Source organism: Heloderma suspectum, chromosome 5 (assembly GCF_057233095.1).
Source record: "Heloderma suspectum isolate Gila_16-S chromosome 5, 16-S_ref, whole genome shotgun sequence".
In the NCBI taxonomy this organism is placed as follows: Eukaryota; Metazoa; Chordata; class Lepidosauria; order Squamata; family Helodermatidae; genus Heloderma; species Heloderma suspectum.
In genome coordinates, this window is record NC_139462.1 from 203,325,141 (window position 1) to 203,351,820 (window position 26,680).

The 26,680-nt window shown below is 45.6% G+C and overlaps 1 protein-coding gene across 1 annotated transcript in view; it reads left to right on the top strand.

Moving 5' to 3' along the window:
- Positions 1–26,680, top strand: part of GPR158 (G protein-coupled receptor 158) — a 194,101-nt gene that overhangs the window by 81,513 nt on the left and 85,908 nt on the right. Inside the window, exon 3 of the mRNA XM_084860483.1 lies at positions 14,258–14,360. Coding sequence (XP_084716609.1) covers positions 14,258–14,360 — 103 coding nt within the window. The remainder of the gene's footprint in view (positions 1–14,257; positions 14,361–26,680) is intronic.

Consider the following 26,680-nt stretch of genomic DNA (forward strand, 5'->3'; position numbering starts at 1 on the left):
CTGGAGCATCCAAATCAATCCATGTGGAAGGGTTCCTTGATGGCTGGAAGTTGGAAAGCCACTGCTCTTGGAAGTCCACCTATGCAAGAATAACTGAATTATTTAGGTACAATGCACATCTTGATCCATGCGTCTCTAGAGTTTTTCCCTCCCATGAGCTGAGTGCAGATTATAAGGCCCCCTGACTGTGTTCATACATAACTTTAACATATTCAGGAAATCAGGTTAGCTTAGCTTACTTGGGAAGAAAGCAAAAGGCATCCAGATGGAATGGACAAATGTACGTTTTCCAAGTGGTTAAATAACATATATTCCCTGGTTTCACTGAGAGTAGAAGGAAAAGGATCAACAGACAGAAGCCAAATAGATGGGAAAGAAGGAGTCAGCCCTTGAGGGTGTGTTGCAGGATCAGGGCAAGAGGGGTGTAGGTTCCTTGGAACAAACCTGGAAGGGTGCTGGAAAAAAAATGAGTCTGGAAGAAAGCAAATGTAGGCACTTAGAACAACCTGGTGACTTCCAGATGGTCTAGACTACAGCTGCCACAGTTCCTGACCATTGGCCATACTGGCTGTGGCTGAAGGGAGCTGGCATCCAAAACATCTGGTTGGCATCATGTTGTGGAAGGCTCTGTGGGAAAAATTTCTGTGGGAAAAATGAAATCTGACCATTTTTAAACTTTTGCGGGGGGGGGGGATTTGTGCAAGTGTGTATTTGCAAATGAACAAAATTCTTGTACAAAAATTCCGATTCTGCCAATGAGCAAATGATGGCATGAAGGAAACCTGGCAATCCACAAAACACAGACAGAATGGATTTAACAAAATCCACGCATCCCTGCCAATAAGAAGCTAGCTTCTGAAAAAGGACGGGGCTCCTGTAGCATTAATATTTGTATAGCAGAGGGATTTTCAGGCCATGTAGCAGGGGTGGGCAACTTGTGGCCCTCCAGCTGTTTTGGCTTACAACTCCCATGATCCCCCACCATTGGCTGTACCAGCTGGGTCTGATGGGAGTTGTAGGCCAAAACATCTGGCGGGCCACACGTTCCCCATGCCTGCCATATAGCTTTCTTACCTCTTTATGAGAGGCCCTCTTTTACGCAACAGCTATGAAGGGTGCAGGAGTCCTGCCGCCTGCATCTGATCTCTCTTGTTGATGCCGCCGCTGCCAGCCCCTGCTACAGAGGGCACCTCTACACCTCCTTCCATTAGAGTGCTGGTGCTTCAGATGAGTCCCCATGCATTGAAAGAATACATGGCTAGGTCCATGAGGCTAGCCCACCTCTGCTGAGTACCGGAGCCCTGCCCCCTTCCATCCATACATTTGGCCCACATGTGAAGAGGCTCTATGCTGTGGCGGGGGGGGGGAGGGAGTTTGGCTAGGGATGTCGGAGGAATCCATTTGAGGGGGTGGAGTTCGATGAGCTTCCCTTGGGTTGCCCCCCTGAACTTTTCCACCAACTGGCCCAACTCGATCTGCATTGAGTTGGGCCAGTTGGCGATTTTTTTCCTATTTTTTTTTCTATTTGTGCAAATAAAATAATAATACGGAAAACGTCCCAAATTTGGGGGAAATCCCGCAGATCGGCCCACAAATGTGAGCTGCATGGGGCCCGCTGGGTATTTTCGTCAAGCCAAAAACGAAATGGATTTCCTGGTGACAGACACCATAAGAACATAAGAGCCCTGCTGGATCAGACCAAGGGTCTATCTAGTCCAGCATTCTGTTCACACAGTGGCCAACCAGATGCCCACGGGAAACCCACAAACAGGCCATGAGTGCAACAGCACCCTCCCGCCCATGTTCCCCAGCAACTGGTGTACTGGCTCACTACCTCTGGTGCTGTAGGGAACGCATAGCCATCAAGACTAGTAGCCATTGATAGCCTTTTCCCCTGGAATTTGTCCAACCCCCTTTTAAAGCCATCCAAATTGGTGGCCCTCCAGATCCTGTTGGACTAACTCCCTCCAGCTTAGCCAAGGGTGAGGGAGGGTGGGAGTTCCAGTCCCACAGCCTCTGGAAGGCCACACGTTCCCCAGCCCTGTTCTGTATGGTTAGGGATGTATGCATGTAAAGCTGCTCTATGTGAGGTTGGGTTGGAATCAACCATTGCATGGAGGAGTTCCATGCACATATCAGCTGAATTCTCAGGGGGCACATGGCTGCTCTGTTCATGGTGGCAGTGGCAGGCTAGCCTGCATGGCTGTGTGACATCCCCCCCATTTGTCCTTTTAATGCACAGGGGTGCTTGTCTGACCCCCCACTCCATTGATGTCCAGAGCAGAGGAAACTAGAGGGAATAGGCCAGCAGCCACCAGTCAGAGCAGGCTGTTTCCTGGTGTGATCCCGTGGGTGGCACTTTGGGCACTGCTGGGCCCCCTGAGACCCAGCAGGATGCACTCCTGTTGCCTGTCCTGGGGTCCCTTAAAAGACCAAGCCACCCCCTCCTCCAGAGATGATGGCATTCCCATCTGTTCCAGTCCGCTGCCCTGGATGTAGCATTGGCCTGGACCATTGTGGGAAATTTTAATGGTGGCCCGCAGACCCAGCCACCCAGTGGATGGAGCTGATCGGAGCCCTGCTGCTGCTTGCTGCTGCTGCCGCCAACTAAGCCCCCCTCCAGAGCTGGGGCGGGGGCTCCTCCATTAGTGAGCCCTCCCTTAGGAGGAGGCTTACCACAAGACAGTTCCAAAGCTGGCGCCAGCCCTGCAACCCACCCAGCTCACCTTGCGTGGATCCGGGAAAGGGCAGGCGTATTGAAAGAGAATTTGATTGGCATGGGAGATGTCAGAATCCCGCTCTTTCCCTGAGTTCCTTTTCTGTCTTAAATTATTTATCCACATCCTTATCAGAAGGGCCATGGCGGTCGGCGCTGCCATTTTTCTATCCTGCAAACAATTTCCAGCAGCAGCAGCAGCAGCTGACTTAGAGAAAGCTGGTCCGGCCCACTCCCGGCTCCCTGTGGCTGCATTTTAGTCTGGTGACACTGAGAACAGGCATGCGTTTTGAATGCTTAAGCTATAAGCCAGGGCTAAAATTATTCAGCATCTATAATAGGAGAAACTAGGTTTCTAGGTTATTGAGAGGAAAGAAACGCACAAGCTCCTTGCCACAGAGCACAGTATGAAGCGTCTTTCTTCTGCTTCCCTTCTTTTCCTCTCTCCAAACCTGCCGTGACTCTCTTCTCTAGTGCAGCCTTTCCCAATCTTGGGTTCCCAGATGCTGTTCCAGTGGAGGCTGGTTGGCACCTTGGATAGCTCCTTTTGAGTACTGACTGGTTCTGACTGAAACCCAGAGTGGATTTACTGCCCCACTGATGTCAGAGCCACAAGCTCTGCTGTATGGGACTATGACTCCTATCATCCCCAGCCAGCACAGCCAATGGTCAGGGATGATGGGAGTTGTAGGCCAACAATATCCGAGGACCCAGGATTTGTAAAAGGCTACTGTAGGGTTTTCAAACTTGTCTTTTTAAATTATGTCTATAATTTCTGAAAATGGTGTGTGTGTGTTTTTTTTGTTTAATTAAGATCACAATATGTGCTGAAATTTTCCAAAGTATTTATTTGGATATTATTACATATACTTCCATTTAAACACCATCTTGTTGCGTTTTAATACTGTAAGAGCACAGTCCTATGGACTGAGAAAGCCTCCAAACTTGGAAAGCCTATGGAAAGCCTCCAATCTTGGTGTCTTCTGGGTATCCAGTGGTGTGCTGGGCTGCTGCTGGCAGGGAAGGTAGAGAAACTGAGCTAATCTTTGCCTCCCCATCCTCCTTTCACAACTTTTCCTCTAGGCAGTGGGGGCTGAGGGGCCATAGGATTTCTCATATCCTGGTCTCTCCCCTCCCTGCCCACTGGGACACCCCCTTTTCTCTCCCTCCGAGGTCACATTTGTGACCTCAGGAGGCAGCCAGCACAGTTTTTTCTGTGGTGGCTGCCATGGGACAGAGGATCAGAAGTCGGAGCCCCCCTCCCGAGGTTGTAGCAGCATCTGTGAGGGGGACTGTGAACAATCCTATGCTCCCTGGGACACTGTCCCTGGTACCATAGGATTGCATTCCTCAACTATAAAAGATTGGGACTAGGCTATCTGAAAGACCACCTTTTTTCTTATGAATTTCCGTGTGTACTAAGGCGATCAACTGAAACTCTACTGTAGGTGACCCTACCTTCTTAGATTAGGTAACTGGAGATGACAGGGCCTTTTCTGTGGTAGCACCCCAACTGTAGAACATCCTTCCCAAACATGTTTCCCTGGAGACTGATTTAATTTAGGCACAGCTCCTATCAGCCATACCCAGCATAGCCAATGGTGAGTCATCATGGGAACTGTAGGTCAAAACATCTGGAGGGCCAGAAGCTGCCCACCCATGCTTTAGAGGATGAGCAGGTGAAGGAACCCCTGATGGTACAGCTAATGACATTGGATCCTATAATAGTATTGTACAAGAATCTGACATTAAAAATAGCAACACTCAGAAATCAAGACATACAGATGCTGATTTCAAAGTCAACATAACTTCAGCAAAAAGACCCCAAAGGGATGCTACAGTGTGAAATTGCTGAACTAAGGTAGTACAAGACCCGTTGTTGTATTTGCAGCAACAGACTTAACATGGATAACTATTCCTCTGGGAATTTGATTCTGTTTAGTTTTGACTTAATTGAGACTCTGAGTTTCTTTCCCAGTATTGATGTTAAATTAAGACAGCGTAGCTAGAAATAAAACATTATCACAGTGACTGCTGTTTTGACTGGGTCATACTGTTCTTATCTTGCATACATTTGTGCTCTGCCTGACCCACTGCTATTTCATGGCCTTTTGGCACTACTTGTCTTGTTCTGAGGTAGCAGAGCCCGTGGATGACCTGGGAGGCAGAGGTGAAGACAGCAGTCTGGGATGATATTGAGAATCTGGGTCACAGGCAGCCAATACATGTCCAGATTTCCAGAGGAGCAAGGCTTGCAGGATCAGGGGCAGATCACTGGATACATGCTCCTAGGTCCAAAATGGTGGCTCCTGGGCACTGATGTTCCAGCCTAGGCTCTACCCAACATGGCTGAGGAATGGGCATCCATAAATGGTTAGCCCTTGGCCTTGAAATTTAGCACTTTGGCCACAATTAGTGCATTTTCTGAGCCCGTGAGTAGGAACTGTGGAGTAGGAGATGTCTAGCATGGTGGGACTTTGTTCCTTGGGGTGGGATCATGCTTAGGAGAAGCTGCCTTTGAGGTCCCTGGGCAGCATCCAACTGCGCCATTGGCAGTTATGGCAAATGCGTTATGGGAAGCATTTCAACCTTATGGAATGCAGGGGGCAGGGCAGAATCACACAAAAGCCAGGAAGCCATGTAAGAACATAAGAAGAGCCCTGCTGGATTAGACCAAGGGTCCACCTAGTCCAGCATTCTGTTCATACAGTGGCCAGCCAGCTGCCCATGGGAAACCCATGAGCAAGACATGAGTGCACAGCACCCTCCCACCGATGTTCCCCAGCAACTGGTGTACATAGGCTCACTGCCCTGGTTCTGGAGGTAGCACATAGCCATCAAGACTAGTCGCCTTTGATAGCCTTCTCCTCCAGGAATTTGTCCACCCCCCTTTTAAAGCCATCCAAATTGGTGGCCATGGTTGATGGTTGGGGAAAGGGGCAGGGGCAGGGCCATTTAGCGGCCTGGGTTAGGAACTTGGCAGAGCCAGATTTGGCCCCTGGGCCCAAAGTTCTACATTTCTGCTCTAGAGTATGCTAAAGAGTGTAATCTTGAGTGTACTCTGGAGCAGAATCTGCCTTTGCCCTGTTGCATCAGGGAAAGGCATTATCCTATTCATGGGGGGTGAAACTACTGCTTGAGAAATTGGAATGTATGCTTGACATCTACTGATCATAGAAGTTGCTACTGATGGGCTTAATCAGGCTGTTGGAGAAGATTCTTCTCAACTTTTGAATGCTGCTTTAAATTAAAGATGTCAATAGAAGAATCACACAGAAGTTAATGGGCAAAGGCAATCTTTCAAAAAACATAGAATACATAAATGGCATTGCTAGCTTCTTGCGCAAAATAATTATTCACTAATCATTGGCCTGCGAGTTGATAATTTGCTTCCTTCAAGCTCATGCCTGAAATTTGAATATGTAATCTGAAAGTCGATTTATTTAATGCTAACAATATAAAAAAGCCTGCCTAGAATGTCTGGAATTTCATTATTCATTTTCTCCTCTCTCTTTGACAGTGTATCACTTTGATGAAAGTTAACCGAGGTGCACCACGAAAGTGCATCTGTATGCTTGTTCGCATGTATGTCTTTTCTTCAGTAGGGAACTCTGGGGAATGGGCCAGGGGTTAAGGTTGGGCAACCTGAGATCCCTACACTGTAAGTACATGACACATTCTGGCAAACCACGAAGGATCTTTGTGTTGTACACTTTGTGTTCACTTCAGTTTGCCTACATACAGCTTACCCCCACTATACATTCGCATGCGTGCACTTTAAGGGAGCAAAGCAGCCATAGGTTCCTACTGTTAATAACCAAAGCTAGTTCCTGTTTTAATTTTAACTCTATCAGATACACTGAATTCCAGCAACAAGCTTTTTGAGCCAACACCTTGCTATTTCTAAATAATAGAGGAAGTGTAAAAGCGTTCTTTCTTTCCAGTGGATATACTGTATTGCATCAATGCACGAGCCCTTGTCTCCTTGGTGCATGATATAGATCAGGAGTGAGGAACCTCAGCCCCAGGGGCTAAATATGGCCCTCTGGAGTTCCTTAGAAGGCCACATCGCCTTTCCCCCAACCAATAGTTTGGTGGTTTCCCGGCTTTTGCACAGTTACCCCATTCTGAAAGGCTGAAATGCTTTTCCTAAAGCTTACTTACTGCCAGTAAAAGCTTTAGGACGCAATTCTATGGCTGCTACACAGCGGCTAGACGGCCATAGGATTGGTTGTTTTCCAGGAACCAACCTTGGAGCCTGCGCTCCGAGGTCAGTTTCTGGAGAACCGTCTCTCCGTCACTTCGCCTGCCACCTCATGGGTGGTGCAGATCGTCCTCGTGCTCTGTGCTCATAAGAGCAGTGTGGAGCAGGGCAAAAGGAGGTGTTCCTGGGGGCGGGGAGTGTGGACATGCCAGTACAGCACTTCCTATGTGTCATCTGGCCTTCCTGCCCCCACTCCAAGGTCCTATGGCTAGAAAGCAGAAATTGGCTGTCTAGCTGTGAGTGCAGGGCAGCCAGAGCATGGAGGAGAAGATCTCCTCCATGCTGTGCCCACCCTGCATTGGATAGGCAGTTGCCTCTGAGTTCGGAGGTGGCTGACTATCCCCATTGGATTGTGCTCTAAAACTATAATACGCTCGTATTTTTGGCCCCACCACTTTCGCACCACTCACCACTGGAATGTGGCCCCCAAGAGCTTCTCTGAAATTGAATTTGGCCCTCAGGCTGAAAGAGGTTCCCCACTCCTGGTACAGATGATGTGTATTTCAGTGGTTGTCTGGAGGCCATTTTGATTTGTATGTTGTATAGGAATGTAGTATACAATTTGTCCTTCTACAATTCCACTATGTACACAGTTTATTTTCTGACTTCTGTTGTACTCACACAGTGCCACCACATCATTGCAGGGGTTTGAAATGTTTGGCTTCTTGGGAAAATTATCAACAGGAGAATTCATTGGAAAGTTTACTGGTACCTGATTCGAACACGACAGACCTAAACAAGTTCCATACTCTTTCCCTCTTCCAAGGGAACCTTGGGAATTGTAGTTCTGTGTGAAGAGAAATGAAATTGGTACAGCTATTCCTGGCATGGAGAAGACCGTGTTCTACCTGCCTGCCATACAGCTATTAAAGATGAGGCATATGAGGAGAAAAAAAGAGGGGGCAAGCCTGGTTCCTCACCACAAACAAGGCTGAATACACAGGGATTCAAAGCCAGACTGTTAAGAGCTAAGCACTCAGAGCCAAATGAACTAATTCTCACCTCTCTCTGGTCCCACCTCACCCCTTCTTGGTATGTGAAGTGACTGAGTACATGAATCATGTCCTCATCATGACTAGGTTGATCTTTCCGCTCTTCTATTAACGTCTGTGGATACCCTTCAGTAGATGCCCTCATTATGTTCAGTTTAAGCCCTCTGGGTGCACGTTTGCTTTAGTTCTGCACATGTGACTGCACATTGCTTTGACTGCACTACGCCAAACTTTCTTGACAGGAGGTAGAGTCAGTAGCCTTCTGAAATGCGGTCTCTTTTCTGGGCACACGAGATGGAATGGTTTTCCTGCACCCCCAATAATATTCTTGGCCATTGCCATGAAGTTTTGCAGAAGCATAGCACTGCATTCTGCATATCTAAAAAGAAATCAGTGATGCTAGAACCATCAAATCATAGAATAGTAGGATTGAAAGGGGCCTATGAGACCATCGAGTCCAACCCCCTGCTCAATGCAGGAATCTAAGTCAAAGCATCGCAGACAGATGGCTATCCAGCTTCATCTTGAATGCCTTCAGTGTGGGAGAGCCCACTACCTCCCTAGGTAGTTGGTTCCATTGTCATATTTCTCTAACAGTCAGGAAGTTTTTTGGATGTTCAGCCGGAATCTGGCTTCCTGTAACTTGAGCTCATTATTCCTTGTCCTGCACTCTGGGATGATTGAGAAGAGATCCTGGCCTTCCTCTCTTGGATAACTCCTTTAGAGTTCTGACTGGTTCTGATTGAAACCTGGAGCAGATTCACCTCCCCACTGACATTGGAGCCACCAGCCCCCACTACTCGTTGGCAAACCTGAGCAGAGCAGCTTTTTCAGAGAAAACTTGCAATTTCCCAATCTTGTGTTCACATTCAAAAATGAGCACTTTAAAAATGTGCATTTTCCCAAAAAGAATTTGCATTTTGACGCCGTGATCTAATGGGGGGCTGTACGCATTTGGTTGTTGCTCTTTTAATAATTGTGCATTTTTCCTGTTTGAACAAAATGAAAACAGAGCACAATCAAGCACGGAAAGGAGGCAAGGCGAGCTTCAAGCTGGTGTTCCGAGAATCTCAGCAATTGCGAAAATTGCCCATTCACCCCTAAACTGCTGCACAGATACCATACTAATAGAGAAACAATTATGACCCAGCAGTATTCCACAGCGCTCCCGAGAATAATCTTGTGATAGCAGTTAGGGTCAAAGAATCTTTACTTGTGCTGCCACCTTTGAGAAGGGTCACTGGACCGTGCAAGCCACTTTTCACATGCATAGCTATTGACACGTTGATTAAACTTGTTAATGAAACTTGTGTGATTTGCAATTCCTTACGACTTTTGCTCCAAAACTTGGAGGGTACATTTCAGCACTTGTATTTTCTCCATCTTGATTATTAGGGACAGTGATATACCAAAGAACAGATATCAACAAATAGGGATTATCCCTGGTAAATATGGACTGTAGGAGCAGCGGTGTAGGGGTGGCAGGTCATGCTGGGGCTTTGCTCTGGCACTTTTTCTGAAGCCAGCCCTCAGCCGGGTTGCAGTCTGCTAGGGAATCCAGCTGGGCGTGTGGACGTTTCTGTTGCGGGATGGGAGAGAGATAATGAAGGAGCTTAGGAAAGGCTAATGGGTAATGCTGGGGTGCTAAGGGAGTGCGCAAGGGAGCTGTTTAAATGAGGAGGGATCTGTCCATGAGGGCTGAGTTGAGAGAGTGAAGCTTCCATAGAGTATCATATTTTGAAAAGCATTTTGAAATGTTTGTGAGTGAGTGGGTGAAAAAGATTAACACCCCTGCATTAAAGCAATGGTATTCCCCGTAGTAACCTATGGCTGTGAGAGCTGGACCATAAGGAAGGCTGAGCGAAGGAAGACAGATGCTTTTGAACTGTGGTGCTGGAGGAAAATTCTGAGAGTGCCTTGGACTGCAAGAAGATCAAACCAGTCCATACTCCAGGAAATAAAGCCAGACTGCTCACTTGAGGGAAGGATATTAAAGGCAAAAGTAAAGTACTTTGGCCACATCATGAGAAGACAGGACATGGATGATATTCTGGAGGTGACAGACTTGACCTTGGGGGAGGTGGGGGTGGCGTAGGCCAACAGGAAGCTCTGGCATGGGCTGGTCCATGAAGTCAGGAAGAGTTGGAAGCGACTGACCGAATAAACAATAACAACATCTTTTCCTCAGACATCCATTGGAAATACCACTGGCTTACTCTCAGCTGCACTGTTTTTGGATCCCATTTGAAGGCTGTATATCTTACAAGGTTGTACAGTCTTAGAAGGGGCGTGGCTGTGAGGGGGCGTGGCTGTGACTGTCATGAAGGGGCCCCACACTTCTGAATTTGCCGCTACACTACTGCGTAGGAGAATATGTAGTAGTAATGGGGGACTTCAATTTCCCCAATATTTGTTGGGAGACAAATTCTGCAAAACATGGCCCCTCCAGGAAATTCCTGACTTGTGTGGTGGATAACTTCCTCCTACAGAAAGTAGAGGAAGGAACTAGAGGATCGGCTATCCTTGACTTGATCCTAACCAACAGAGATGACTTAGTGGATAAAGTAGCAGTTACAGGAACTCTGGGGGAAAGCGACCATGTTGTACTTGAGTTCTTGGTTCTAAGGGAAGCAAAAGCTGAGTGTAGTCAAACGCGTACCCTGGATTTTAGGAAAGCTGATTTTAATAAACTCAGAACAATGATCAGTAAGGACCCATGGCAAGCGACGCTAATGAGAAAAGGAGTCCAAGATGGGTGGGAGCTTTTAAAAAAGGAAATTCTCAAGGCACAATCACAAACAATTCCAACAAGAAGAAAAGGTGGAAGACAACAGAAGAAGCCAATGTGGCTTCACAAAAAGCTTAGGGATGACCTGAAAACAAAAAAGGACACATATAGGAAGTGGAAAGAAGGCCAAGTAACAAAGGAAGAGTACAGGCAGGTAGCACAGAATTGCAGGGATGGCGTCAGGAAGGCTAAAGCTGAGAATGAGCTGAGGTTAGCAAGGGATGCTAAAAACAACAAAAAGGCTTTCTTCAGCTATGTGCATAGTAAAAGGCAGAGGAAAGAAATGGTGGTTCAGCTATTAAATAAGGATGGCAAAATGATAACAGATGACAAAGAAAAGGCAGAGGTGCTCAATTCCTACTTTGGCTCAGTCTTCTCCCAAAAGAGGGTCTCTGACCCCCTGGCAAAGGCGAAGTACAGGCTGAAGAGGCAGGATTGCAGCTTGAGATCGATAGGCATATCGTCAAGGAACACCTAATTACTTTGAATGAGTTCAAATCTCCAGGGCCAGATGAACTGCATCCTAGAGTAATAAAGGAACTGGCAGAAGAACTCTCAGAACCGCTGTCTATTCTCTTTGAGAAATCATGGAGGATGGGGGAAGTGCCAGATGACTGGAGGAGGGCTAATGTTGTCCCTATCTTCAAAAAGGGTAAAAAGGAGGAACCTGGGAACTACAGACCAGTCAGTCTGACATCAATCCCTGGGAAAATTCTGGAGCAGATGATAAAGGAATCCATCTGGAAGCACCTTGAAAACAATGCCGTGATTACTCGAAGCCAACATGGATTTGTCAAAAACAAGTCCTGCCAGACAAATCTGATCTCATTTTTTGATCAAGTAACCTCCCTTGTAGACTGTGGGAATGCTGTAGACATCATATACCTCGACTTCCGCAAAGCTTTCAACAAAGTGCCCCATGATATCCTGATGAGCAAACTAGCTCAAAGTGGGCTAGATGAAACAACGATCCGGTGGATCCACAGTTGGCTACAGAATTGGACTCAAAGAGTGCTTATCAATGGGACCTTCTCAAACTGGGGAGAGGTAACGAGTGGGGTACTGCAGGGCTCAGTCTTGGGCCCAGTGCTCTTCAACATTTTTATGAATGACTTGGAGGAGGAGGTGCAGGGAATGCTGATCAGATTTGCAGATGACACAAAATTGGGCGGGATAGCTAATATTTTGGAAGACAGAAACAAAATTCAAAGTGATCTTGATAGACTGGAGTGCTGGGCAGAAAACAACACAATGACATTTAATAGGGAGAAATGCCAAGTTCTGTACCTAGGAAAAAGAAACCAAATGCACAGTTACAAGATGGGGGATACATGGCTCAACCACATTACAAGCGAGAAGCATCTTGGAATTGTTGTCGATCACAAGCTGAATATGAGCCAACAATGTGATGTGGCTGCAAAAAAGGCCAATGCTCTTTTGGGCTGCATTAATAGAAGCATAGCTTCCAAATCCCGGGAAGTACTAGTTCCCCTCTACTCAGCACTGGTTAGGCCTCATCTGGAGTACTGTGTCCAGTTCTAGGCACCACACTTTAAGAAGGATGCAGACAAACTGGAGAGGGTTCAGAGGAGGGCAACAAAGATGATCAGGGGACTGGAAACAAAGCCCTATGAAGAGAGACTGAAAGAACTGGGCATGTTTAGCCTTGAGAAGAGAAGACTGAGGGGAGATATGATAGCACTCTTCAAGTACTTGAAAGGTTGTCACAGAGAAGAAGGCCAGGATCTCTTCTTGATCCTCCCAGAGTGCAGGACACGGAATAATGGGCTCAAATTACAGGAAGCCAGATTCCAGCTGAACATCAGGAAAAACGTCCTGACTGTAAGAGCAATATGACAATGGAACCAATTACCTGGGGAGGTGGTGGGCTCTCCCTCACTGGAGGCATTCAAGACAAGGCTGGACAGCCATTTGTCAGGGATGCTCTGACTTGGATTCCTACATTGAGCAGGGGGTTGGACTCGATGGCCTTGTAGGCTCCTTCCAACCCTACTATTCTATGATTCTATATCAGTTATCCAGTTACATTGTTTTATTTAATCATTAAATATAATGTTTGATGGCACTTACTTCAGATTGTTTCCCCTTGGTCATGTTTATCTGATCTTGGAGGTCACTTGTCTAAATCAATATTTTTCTCTAAATCTGTGTGATCTGTGCTTGAATTTGCTACTTCATTTGTCTTGCTTCAATCATAAAAATGTGCCCTTAAATATTCAGTTGGACACTAGCACTAATGTAAATAATCGGGCTGTGCAGGGACCCCCTGACCTACCTCAGAGGCTGCTTTGGGGCTTCCAAGGCGAGCCTGACCCGCTTCAGGCTGCTTCGCCCCCCCCCAAACCACTTCGGCCTCGAGCTGAAGCAGGATTTGGATGGCCGAATCCCGCTTCACCCCGCCCCCCTGGATGCTAAGCGGTGCACAGCCCTAGTAAACAAGGGACCTTGAGCACAACAGCAATAGTTTTATCCAACACTACAGGATTCCCCCCCAAACTGATCTCATCAGCTAATACTATTGTCATTGCACGAGAGGTCCCTTATGCTAGCGCATTAGCACTAGCGTCCAGTTGGATATTGCTTCTTATCCACAGGTGGCTTGTGAGTTCAAAAGTAGATATAGGCTGAATCTACACATAGCAGTTATACCGTTATCATAACTGTTGGTGCCCATTGATGTCATGTGAACCAATAATTATGATAATGGTACAACTGCTATGTGTAGATTCAGCCATATAGATATGTTGTCTCAATGAAATATACATAACCTCCAAGCTGATAAAAGCCTTACTGCGATACTCAATGTAACATTGTGGGTTGATCTGCTAATGCAGTAAATCTAAAGGACAGGAATGGTTTTATCTCCCTTTTTTGTGTGTTTACCCTAAAGAGTTTTCTTTTTGCTTCACCCTACAAATATTTTTGAGTGTTTGTTTTTAAATGCAGAGGACTTGTGGGACTATGGCTGAATCTACACACAGCAGTTCTACTATTATCAAATTGCAGTGATAACTATTGGTGCCATTGGTGTCATGTGCACCAGTAGTTACCATTGCAGTATGATAATGGTAAAACTGCTATGTGTGGATTGGGCCCCTGTGTCACAGTTTTGTATAAAGTATTCATTTGGCGAGGATGCTCTGTCTGTCCAATTTGAAGTGTTGCAATGTTCACCAAATAAATCAGAAGTGAAGGGGTATGTTTTATGTTTTGCCCAATTCAGGAAGGGCAAACAATGTACAACATTGCTATAATATTTCAACGAAAAATGGTTCTGACACTGGAATCTTGTCTGCAGCAGTCATGTGCTTTTGATTTGTTGACACTGGCAGTGTCATTTTAACTTTTTTTTAAGTGTCTGCTGAGAAGAAAGACCCCTGCTGTCTTGTCACCCTCAAGATGAAGATATACAATGTCTGCATAAAGGAGAGTGGGCATGTCTTTCATCTTCTTTCTTTTTTCTTTCTTTCTTACAGTGTATGCCGATTAAAGGCCTTGGATTTGTACTTGGAGCCTATACATGCATTTGTAAGGCTGGATTCTATAATCCCAAAATATTTTCAATGAACAGCTTTCACAGTAAGTGCCTTTGCTTGAGTTTGGAAGAGAGAGCACATTAATAATGCAGGATTCCTTTTTATCCTTGTCAGGCTTATACAGTATATTCCCGATGGTCTGAAACTCAGGGATTATATAATCACTTAAGGAATTTTAGGACTGTGGTTTGTCATCCGTGATACTCTGGAGAATCCTGTAAAACATATCTACTTTTAAGTGTATCTGATTTGTAAACAAATATTAATTTCTGATGTTGTTTTTAAAATTGCTTTATTACTGGGCAGCAGTAACATTTTTGGCACCAATATTAGAGCAGAAGCTTGTTATATTCCTTTTTTGTGAGTGCATATTAGTTTTGCCAATTTTTCTTTGAAATTCTAGCTTTTATATAATGCAACTGTGTAAAACAGTTGAAGGGCCTCTTGGTTTTTTGGTCTTCAGAAGCCAAAAACTTAGAGGCCCAGGTTAAGTGGGTTTCTTTAGCTCTGCTTTCAAGAGTATAAACCCTTCCTATCTTGTATCATTTCCTGGAAGAGGGAGTTTGCTTATTCTCCCTTATCAAAGTAACAAGAAGTAGTTTAATTTGATCAGCTAGTCACCATTTGTGCACAGGATAAAACAGTAAACGTATACACGTTAAGTGTCCGTCCCTACAAATGCTTCCTCCACTTCTACATTTTGGATTACATCAGTAAATGTTCACTTGGGGACTCATGTTTACTGATGTAATACGTAGTATTAAGAGAGAGAAAGTGGTGTTGCCTATCATTCACTTTGGCCTTCTCTCAGACATAGGCCTGGTTCACACATAACACTAACCCATGGTTTATTTAACCCATGGTTTATTTAACCCATAGTTTGTTGCCCTAGCCAGCATTTGTCTGGCAGGTGAGCAAACAAACCATGGGTTGTTTTCTTAATCCCTGGGTTGCTTGCTTCCCTCCTTCTTTGCCTTCTCCCTCCCTGTATCCCAGATGCCTTTGCAGCACTGTAGTACTGCCATGTAGGGCAGCTGTTTTTTGTTTGTTTGTTTGTTTGTTTTACTGCTCTGGGCCATTGCCTCTGTAGCCTGGAGAAGCAAACTGTGAATAATTCATGGTTCTGGGCTGGCAAGTAACAACAACCAATGGTTTAAAACAACCCAGATTTCACAACCCAACAACAAATCATGGGTTCTCTTTCTGGGTTAACAAACCATGGTTTGTTAGTGCAGCTGCATTCACACATCATAAGCCAGAGTTCAGCAACCCATGCTATGGGTTAGCATTATGTGTGAACCAGGCTAATGAGTTCTGTAACTTGGTTGTTGCTACTTGTTCCTTTTGAGTGCCCCAAGTTAGCGGATTCAAAATGGTGATACAGACTCTCTTCCAGAAAAGCCAGTGGTCAAACGGACTATGTAAAATAATTGAATGACCTGCACCCTTCTCAGCATGTCGGTTTGTTGCCTAAAATGACAGTAGCCTGTAATCTTCTGTGCTCTGTAATGTGGTTTAAGTTGAGCAGAGAAGACAGTGGGAGACAGCTGAGTGATGGCTAAAAGGCTGTGGTGTTCCTTTTCCAATCCAGAGGCAGCCACAGACCCTCTCAGCAGTAGGTATTTCAATTGCATCAGTTCTTCTTGGCAGTAGCAGCTTTCGGTGTTCTTGATCTGGGGGGGGTCAACACTTAAATGTTCAGTCATCATTGTTGGGAGCCCCAGTACAAACTTGTAACATTGCCCCCCCCCCCCATGATCCCATCCCATATATACAGCATCATGAGTCATGGGAGAAAAGTTTCTGTTTTAAGTCTGAAATCACATTTTCTGTATTTATGAAATTACACCATGGTCCACACTAGGGCTTTTTTACCATGCCTCCAAATACCCATCACTTTTTGCTATTTCTGTTTAACATAACATCCAGCCTGAAGAAGAATCCTACAAAGCTTGCCAATGTATTTTGTAATGTTTTGCTTGGTCCTAATAAAGGTATTATCCTGTCAAAGTTTTAGTTTTTATTTATCCAGATGGACCAATGTGGCTGCAATCACTTCATAAACAGACCAGTAGACTCGAAAAAGTTGTATTTTTCTGGACTTTTTAATTGCAGAACCATGAATTATATCCCCATTTAGCCAGACATGGCAGTATGGTGCATGTATGTGAGGTAGACATTTACTCACATATATTTTGGGCCTGCAAATCTACAGCTTGAGCTCCCACTGTTTCTGGTGTCGATGTCCCTGATTATTATGGTGCTTTGTCCCTGCCAGTAGTGGTTCTTTCTTCCAGACTATTCACAAGGAACTTTGAGACTGGTAGTTCTTGAGAGAGCATGTCACACAGGGAAGCACAAATCTGTCCATCTCAAGTCCTAGTTTAAGTGCAGAAACACATAGGGTGCAATCCTATTTGGATGCCCGTCAGCCTACGAAGTCAGAGGCTGACGGGCAACCTATGCAGGGCCGGAGGCGCATGGAGGTGATCGTCACCTCCACGCTCCTCTCACCCTCCATTTTCACTAGATTTTGGCTGTCTAGCTGGGGCGCTGCAGAGCGGGAGGCAAGGAGGCTGGGGTGGCCAGAGGAGTCTTCGCAAGCCGGCTGCCCCAGGTCCCCCCCCCCACAGAACCACCCCCTTTCCTTCCTCTCCGAGCTCGCATTTGCAAGTGGGATGGGGCAGGGAGCTCAGACCCCTGGATCTGAGGTCGGAGCACTGTCTCTGGCCTCGGGTCCAGCGATCTGAAATATCCTATGGCCCCCCAGACTTTGTCTAGGGGCCAAAGGATTGCTTCCCCCGTCTCTGTTCTAGAGAAGGGTTTGGGCCAGCCACTCACTGTTCAGAATGTTGCTTATTCTGCTCTAACACTGCCTCTGATTGGCTCCAGCAAATATCACAAGGTCTGGACAATAGGTACATGGATATAGGAAAATACATTTTAATAAATATCCTCAAGCATGAGCTACAATTTAGCCTCAGTTTTTTCTCTTACGGTAACGTGGTTGCAGCCTGGGCTGCCTCCCCGCCACCAGCCGAGATTTCTGGACCCCGGTAAACTGTACCTTTTCCCTTCTCCATGCTTGGGCCTTGTGTTCAGTTCAACACATTTCAGTTCCACCCCTTAAATGTGCTTGTGGCCAGCTGGCATCATCCCTGTGCATGGCCATGCTGCTCCAGAATGGCACTGAAGGCCTCATTCCACTTAGCTCCCATGCTGCACCCTTTGTTTAGTTTTCTTCTCTGCCCCGAGAGTTATAAAGCAGGCCATTCTGTAGTAGTAGTAGTATAGCAAGAACCGGCCGGGGGGGGGGGGGGGCAGTGTTCCACGAATCCTGATTTACCTGACCGTATGTTGTTCCCCATATGGCTAAAGTAGGTGGCTTGGGAAAACATAAGTTGTATAGATGTAGATTACAGGGGTAAGGCAACCTGGCGCCCTCCAGATGTTTTGGATTGCAGCTCCCAGCATTCCTGGCCATTTGCCATGTTGGCTGGGGCTGGTGGGAGCTGAAGTAATAAGATAGCCATGTGTCCTCTTTCACAGAGAAAACAACTCTTATTTGAGGGACTGCCAGAGGACTCAGGGTCCTCTATTTGAAAGTGACCTCTATTTGAAGAGTTGTCCTATCCAATTCCAGTTTACAGATTTAAAAAACAGCATAAGAACTGTTGCCCATCAGCAGTTAACACCTGGCCAGCAGGCTGAACAGGCAGGCGCACAGGTCACCCGGCCACAGTCTTTTGCACCATGGTTGAAATTTCTATTTCAATTCTAATAACCATTTCTACATTTCCATCTAGACCTATACACGATCATATGCAAGTTAGTGTCTTCTTTTGTCCTCCTTTTTGGTGATCCATGTCCTCTTCTTTGGCAATTTATAAGTGGCCACCCTATCTCCAAAGCATTTGGAGAGCACCAGGTTGGGCAAGGATGATTTAGGGCAGAATCCTATGCACGTTTAGACTGAAAAAAGTCTTACAACTCCCCATGCTGGCTGGGGAATGCTGGAAGTTGTTGTTCTGTCAAAACATACGTAGGATTGCACCTTTAGAGGATAGTCTGCTAATTGTCCTGAAGCCCTTTAGAGAGTCCCTGAGAAATTAGGCTTTTCATTTTTTCCTTACTGTTTTCAGGCTGTCATTGGAAATAAATGGCAAAAAATGAATAATTGATAACATGGATTGAATTGTTGTTGTTGTTGTTCAGTCGTTAAGTCGTGTCTGACTCTTCGTGACCCCATGGACGATAGCACGCCAGGCCTTCCTGTCCTCCACTCTTTCCCGGAGTGTGCTCAAATTCATATTCATTGAATCGGTGATGCTATCTAGCCATCTCATCCTCTGCTGTCCCCTTCTCCTTTTGCCTTCAATCTTTCCCAGCATCAGGGTCTTTTCCAGGGAGTTTTCTCTTTGCATTAGGTGGCCAAAATATTTGAGCTTCAGCTTCAGTATCTGTCCTTCCAATGAGCACTCAGGGTTGATTTCCTTTAGGATGGACTGATTTGACCTCCTTGCAGTCCAGGGGACTCGTAAGAGTCTTCTCCAGCACCACAGTTCGAAAGCATCAATTCTTCGGCGCTCAGCCTTCCTTATAGTCCAGCTCTCACAGCCATACGTTGCTACTGGGAAAACCATAGCTTTGATTATACGAATCTTTGTCGGCAAGGTGATGTCTCTGCTTCTTACTACGCTGTCTAGGTTTGCCATAGCTTTCCTCCCAAGGAGCATGCCTCTTTTAATTTCATGGCTACAGTCACCATCTGTGGTGATCTCGGAACCCAAGAAAATAAAATCTGTCACTGCCTCCATTTCTTCCCCTTCTATATGCCAGGAAGTGATGGGGCCAGATGCCATGATCTTCGTTTTTTTAATGTTGAGTTTCAAACCAGCTTTTGCACTCTCCACTTTCACCCTCAACAAGAGGCTCTTTAGATCCTCTTTGCTTTCTGCTATTAGGGTGGTTTCGTCTGCGTATCTGAGGTTATTGATAATTCTCCCAGAAATCTTAATTCCGACCTGTGATTCATCCAACCTGGTGTTTCTCATGATGTACTCTGCATATAAGTTAAATAAGCAGGGCGACAATATACAGCCTTGTCGTACTCCTTTCCCAATTTTGAACCAATCAGTTGTTCCATGTCTGGTTCTTATTGTTGCTTCTTGTCCCTCGTACAGGTTTCTCAGGAGACAGGTAAGGTGGTCTGGTACTCCCATCTCTTTCAGAATTTGCCACAGTTTGTTGTGATCCACACAATCAAAGGCTTTAGCATAGTCAATGAAGCAGAAATAGACATTTTTCTGGAATTCTCTTGCTTTCTCCATGATCCAGTGAATGCTGGCGATTTGATCTCTAGTTCCTCTGCCTCTTCGAAACCCAGCTTGTACTTGTTCCGGTAGTTCTCGGTTCACATACCTCTGAAGCCTAGCTTGTAGGATTTTGAGCATAACCTTGCTGGCACGTGAAATGAGCGCAATTGTACAGTAGTTTGAACACTCTTTGGCATTGCCCTTCTTTGGAATTGGAATGTAAACTGACCTTTTCCAGTCTTGTGGCCACTGTTGAGCGTTCCAAATTTGTTGGCATATTGACTGCAGCACTTTAACAGTGTCATCTTTTACGATTTTAAATAGCTCAGCTGGAATACTGTCATCTCCGCTAGCTTTGTTGTTAGTAATGCTTCCTAAGGCCCACTTGATTTCACTCTAGGATGTCCAGCTCAAGGTCAGTGAGCGCACTATCATGGTTATCAGGGACATTCAGATCTTTCCTGTATAGTTCTTCTGTGTATTCTTTCCACCTCTTCTTAATCTCATCTGCTTCTGTTAGGTCCCTGCCTTCTTTGTCCTTTATCATGCCCGTCTTTGCACAAAACATTCCCGTGAGATCTCTGATTTTCTGGAAAAGGTCTCTAGTCTTTCCAATTCAATTGTTTTCTTTGATTTCTTTGCATTGTTCATTTAAGAAGGCCTTCTTTTCTCTCCTTGCTATTCTCTGGAACTCTGCATTCAGTTGGATATATCTTCCCCTTTCTCCCTTGCTTTTCGCTTCCCTTCTTTCCTCAGCTACTTGTAAATCCTCATCAGACAGCCACTTTGCTTTCTTGCATTTCTTTTTCTTTGGGATGGATTGAGTTGCTGCCTCCTGCACAATGTTACGGACCTCCATCCATAGTTCCTCAGGCACTCTGTCTATCAGGTCTAATCCCTTAACTCTATTCCTCACCTCGACTGTATATTCATAAGGGATATGATTTAGGTCATACCTGAATGGTTTAGTGGTTTTCCCGACGTTCTTCAATTTAAGCCGAAATTTTGCAAGAAGCAGCTCATGATCTGAGCCACAGTCAGCTCCAGGTCTTGTTTTTACTGTCTGTATGGAGCTTCTCCATCTTTGGCTGCAAAGGACATAATCAATCTGATTTCGATATTGACCATCTGGTGATGTCCACGTATAGAGTCGCCTCTTGTGCTGTTGGAAAAGAGTGTTTGCTATGATCAGCGTGTTCTCTTGACAAAACTCTATTAGCCTTTGTCCTACTTCATTTTGTACCCCAAGGCCATGCTTGCTTGTTATCCCGGTGATTTCTTGACTTCCTACTTTAGCATTCCAATCCCCTATGATGAAGATGACATCTTTTTTTGGTGTTAGTTCTAGAAGGTGTTGTAGGTCTTCACAGAACCAATCAACCTCAGCTTCTTCGGCCTCAGTGGTTGGGGCATAGACTTGAATTACTGTGATGTTGAATGGTTTGCCTTGGATTCGTACTGAGATCATTCTATCATTTTTGAGATTGTACCCCAGTACTGCTTTTCCCACCCTTTTATTGACTATGAGTGCTACTCCATTTCTTCTAAGGGATTCTTGCCCATAGTAGTAGATATGATGGTCACCTGAATTAAATTTGCCCATGCTTGTCCATTTTAGTTCACTGATTCCCAAGATGTCGATGTTCAATCTTGCCATCTCATGTTTGACCACCTCCAGCTTACCTTGGTTCATTGATCGTACATTCCAGGTTCCTAAACAATATTGTTCTTTACAGCATCGGATTTTCTTTTCACCACTAGACACATCCTCAGCTGAGTGTCCTTTCGGCTTTGGCCCAGCCGCTTCACTCTTTCTGGTGCTACTTGGAAATTCCCTCTGCTCTTCCCCAGTAGTATATTGGACACCTTCCGACCTGAGGGGCTCATCTTCCGGCATCATATCTTTTAGCCTTGTGATACGCTCCATGGGGTTTTCTTGGCAAGAATACTGGAGTGGGTTGCCATTTCCTTCTCCAGTGGACCACATTTTGTCAGAACTCTCCACCATGACCTGTCCGTCTTGGGTGGCCCTGCATGGCATAGCTTATGGCTTCACTGAGTTACGCAAGCCCCTTCACCACAACAAGACAGTGATCCATGAAGGGGTGGATTGAATAGTACATGTATATTCAGGTAATTAAAGGACACACAAAAAACAAACAAACCAGACGACCTTTTGTAGACCCCTGCAAAGCAATGTGATGGGTAAGGCCATTCACTTCTTTCTAGGAAGCGGGGTCCTTTGATCAACTCTCAGTCTGCCAAACTCAATATATGCATCTTATCAAAATCAAAAGGTGAGACAGCCAGTGTCAAGAGTAGAGACGCTTGTCAAATGATGAAAGCAAAGCCACTGGTTCAATGTATAAAGTGTATCCCATCTCCAACACAAAACAGAAATAAAGGGCTGTTCGCTTTGGACAATCAATAAGAGCTGTTATCATTGAAATGAATTCAAGAAGAGGAACTGGTGGAGGTGGGTGTTGCTGTAAAACAAACGCAATGACCTGAAGGTCTGTTGTTTGTATAGCTGTTTTGCTCGAGTCTGACAAGGAAAGAGATGGATCTGGACAGAAGTATAAGAGCACAAAATGTCCCTAGACCAATTGGACACAACCGTGAAGAAAGACAGAGGATACGGAAGAAGAAAGCATGGACCCAAATAAAGGAGGAGAAATACTGAGTCAGATAAGCAGTGAAATCCCATGCAGCGGTCAGCCTTACTGTTTTCAGTGGGACTTAGTAAGCATGTTCAGGATTGCAGACTTAGAGCAGAATCCTATCGATTGCACCCTTGGTTATCGGAAGCCCCTGAACTCGGACGCTTCCGATCATCCAGTGCAGGGTGGGAGAAGTGGTGGAGGTAATCTTTGCCTCCCTGTCCTCCTGCCTTGCAGATTTTGCTAGTTGGCGTTTTAGTAAAGGGCCATCTAGCAATGGCACTTCAGAGGGGGAAGGGAGGAGGCTGGAAGAGGCTCAGGATAACTTTCATCTTGGCCTCTCCAGTCTGCTCCCCTCCCCGCTCACCAGAACACCCCATTCTCCCTCTTTCCGAAGTTGCTTTTCTGATCTCAGAAGCCAGCTGGCATGGTTCTTTCCACACTGGCTGAGAGGGGGCAGAGGCAGGGCTCAGATCTCTGACTCCCCCTTCCAAGGTTGGAGCACTGTCTCTGACCTCGGAGGGGGAATCCCCACTGTACCAAAGCCCTCAGACAATGTCTAGGGGCCACAGGTTATGCCCGTAGCGGGCCATGTTTCACTGTGGCTATTTGCTAATTGGTCAGGATTTGCTTAATTACAGTTTTATGTTGTTCCCTAGGTGATTCAGTGGTGAAAGTGGGTTATATGCGGCCAGAACTGCTGTTATCTAAAAAAAAATCATACATTTTAGATTTCTCCTTTAGAAGGCAATTTTAAGTCAGGCTAGAATCGTGGAGATTTGTTTTTGCAGCCCTCTGATGCTCTGTGAAATTTCCTCAGCACATTAGTTTTAAAAAAGATTGTTTATCTAGCTGCCAGCTCTGCAAACCCAGCAAGGAATCTGAAAGTCAAGCTGTGTTCTTGCTTGCTCACCATCATTAATAATCAAGATTTTGCCGGCCAGATGCTTCTGCCGCTTAAAAACTTTGCCATCCTTCTGCTTTCTGTGAGGCTGGCACAGTTGTAGGTCGAGGCAGAATTGGGAGGCTAAGTGGGTTGCTGAGATAGCAGGGCAGATGGGATTCTGTTTGCAGTTCTGCTCCTGATGTAAAAACAGCCCGGTTGATTCTCTGGAAGCACCAGTGAAAAAGCTCAGTGGGAGAACTGATTCCGGCTGAGAGGAGTGAAAAGCTGTCCTGCTCTAGGCCAGATCCCACAGACTGGTGGAGGCTGGAGGCTCCATTGTCATTGGGGTGGTGAATCTGCTCCGGGTGTCGGTCAGAACCAGTCAGAACTCTAAAGGAGCTATCCAAGGTCCACACCTTGGGTAGCTTATTTAGAGTTCTGACTGGTTCTGACTGAAACCTAGATCAGATTTCCTACCCCACTGACATTGGAGCCACCAGCCTCCACTGTACAGTTGGCACCACTCCCCAAAAGGTTTAGGGCAGGCGCAGGCAACCCAGCACCTTCCAGAGCTTTTGGATTACAACTCCCAGGATCCCCAACTATTGGCCATGCTGGCTGGGGTTGATTGCAATTATGGTCCAAAACATCTGGGGGGCACCAGGGGAAGGTTGACCTACGGGGTGGAGGAATCCGGAATGAAGGGCAAGTCATCAGGACCACAGAGAAATGGGAAGTCAGATTCATACAGGCCAGTGACCATGCTGCTCTAGCCTGCCATTGGCCAGGCTAGGTAGGCACGCCCAAGTTGGGCTGGAGTCTGCACATGTGCAGAAACTTCCTTTAGCAAGAGTCATCACAGCCCTCCCTTAGTGAGGCTGACTTGAGAAACATAGATCTAGACTGAGAATATGCTGCCATTAGGCTGGATTTCATTACCTTGAATGCTAAGGATAAAGATTTAAATATTATATCCTAATATTTAAATGTACCCATCAGCACTGGTTGGACATTCCTGCACATGTGGAGTTTTCATGTGAAGGGAGTGGGGCTGGGATCACTGCTCCTCAGATAGGCATGTTCATTTGCACATCTACAATGTGTGCCTGCACACTGGCTCATGCATGTGCCAATAAACACAGGTGTAGGCTCATACATAAGCCCATGTGCATAATTTGTATGTGTATCAGCACTAGGGATGCTGGAGAAATTAAAAATGGACTAAAATGAGCTTAGATCTCTGAATCCAACCTGCAGAATCCTCTGCAGAGTCCGTGTACTTTTGGATGTTTTTTTTTTTTTTTTTACTTTCCCCAAATTTACACATACGTATTTACATACTTATTCATAGTAAAATATGCAAGTTTCTGCTGAGGAAAAGTTGAATGGAATGGGGGATAATATGCTAATTGTTACGTACTATGGTAAATTATGTACATCCTTACAAAACCTCTTACGTAATTATTTGCATAATTTTCCTCTTGACAAAAAAATTGTATCCGTCCATGAGCGGATGATGGAATAAAAGGTGTCTGACAATTTGCGAAGCGCAGGTGGAGCAGAATTTACATGGTTCGTGCATCCCTAATCAGCACATTGCAGACATACAAGTGGATGGAAATGTGGTGGGGCTTGGAGTGGGTCCTGCAATCTCCCCCCCCTCCCCCACACATGCACAGCATGTTCACTGCATAGGCATAGAAGATGGTGTTATTTTGTCTTCTACAAGGAATGGCATAATGCTATGCAACTGTGCTGCACAAATTAAGTAGGATTTGAGTGTGTGTGAAAGCATCATGGGGCTGCAGATCCAAGGGAGAGAAGGGAAGCAGGCATGCCATCAGGCTACAGTAGAGAAAGGGAAGGGAAGCAGTGGTGTTCCCTTGGCGTTGCTGAGACACCAGCTGCCTTTGGCTCTCCCTCCACTGTCAAGTTGTAGAATCCATTTCATCAGGCCGCTACAGAAAAAGGGGTGGGGAGCAGAGCCATTGTCTCAGCTCTGCTGAGAGAGACCAGCTCCTTTTGCCACCTCCTCTTCCGGAATAATATCCATTCCAGCTGGTCATTATAAGAATTTTGTAACTGTAAGAACTTGAGTTTTCTGTTTTCCTCCTTCCCCCTCCTCCAGTTTTCCTTTTCTGACATGTCTTTTAGATGGTGAGCATGAGAGCGGGGATTGCCTAGCTTTTTTTTTAAATTGATCTGTAAGCCACTCTGGGAGCTTTTTTGGCTGAAGAGCAGGGTAGAAGTGTTATAGACAAACTCTGGGCAGCATCCATTAGGGGCCTTGCGCACAGCAACCCCGCCAGTCGCAGTCTGCGTGTAGCACTACTGCTTGCGGCCACGACGTAGCACTTCTGGGGGCAAGCCCTGAAATGTGCGGAAATGAGCCTGTCCCTTCCAGAAACGAGCATTTCCCCTTGTTTTGGGGTCTGCCCTTGGAAGTGCTACATTGTGGCCACAAGCAGAAGGGGCCGTGCACGGGCTGTGACTGGTGGGGCTGGCTGCGAGTGCAGGGACCCTGCTGGATCCTGCCCAATGAACCAAGTAGGTTGAAGACCTGATGTAATTGAGGAACAACAGCAACAACCAAAATGTTATTCAGCATCTCTTCTATCGTTGTCAAAGGGCTAGTGACTCTGGTCAGCCTGCGTGAATAATATGAAATGCTAGACTTGTTTTGTGTCTTTGGCGTTGCTACATTCTCTCCTTAGACAGAAATTGTGGGCACCTTCTTTCTCACACACATACAGTTCTAATTACTGGATCCTGACCAAAATATTTTAGACCAGTTCTGTTTGGACAAGGAGCAGTAATTTATCCAAATCTTCCCGTCCCATATTCTTTATAACAGAGCAGGAATTTTATTCTTGATTTTGGGATCAAAGTAAATGCATTTATGCATATATCTGCCCTCCTTAGAATATAAAACAGGTGGAGTTGGTGGTGTTGAGGTATCTATGTTTAGATTAAACGCTGTCTCTGCAGAGCAAAGCAAAACAAACCCTTTTACTGTACGTTTTTGCACTTCGTTGCTGCAAGCAATTTTCTCCTAGATAGGGTGGCCATGTATCCTTTAGAAACAAAAACAGAGGACTGAGCTGTATTTGAAGGCATCCTCTATTTGAAGAGCTGCTCTGCCAATTCCAGTTTAAGGATTTAAAAAAATTAAAAATGGTTGCCCATCAACATTTAGCATCTGGTTGCAGTCTTCTGCACTGTAGTGGGATGGACTGTATTTCTATTTAAATTATAACAATAATTTCTAAATTTACATCTAAGCATAGAAATTAGCATATGCAAATCATATGCAAATAAGTGGCCACTTTTGTCCTCTTTTTCTGGTGATGCATGTCCTCTTTTTCGGCAATTCGTGAGTGGCCACCCTAAATATCGGAAGTGAGGTGGGCAGGGCAAAAATTGCTTGAAGTGAGATAAGGCAGAAGAGGGGGCTGGAGTTAGCTTCCTCTACCTGCACACTCCATTTCATGTAAGGAAATGG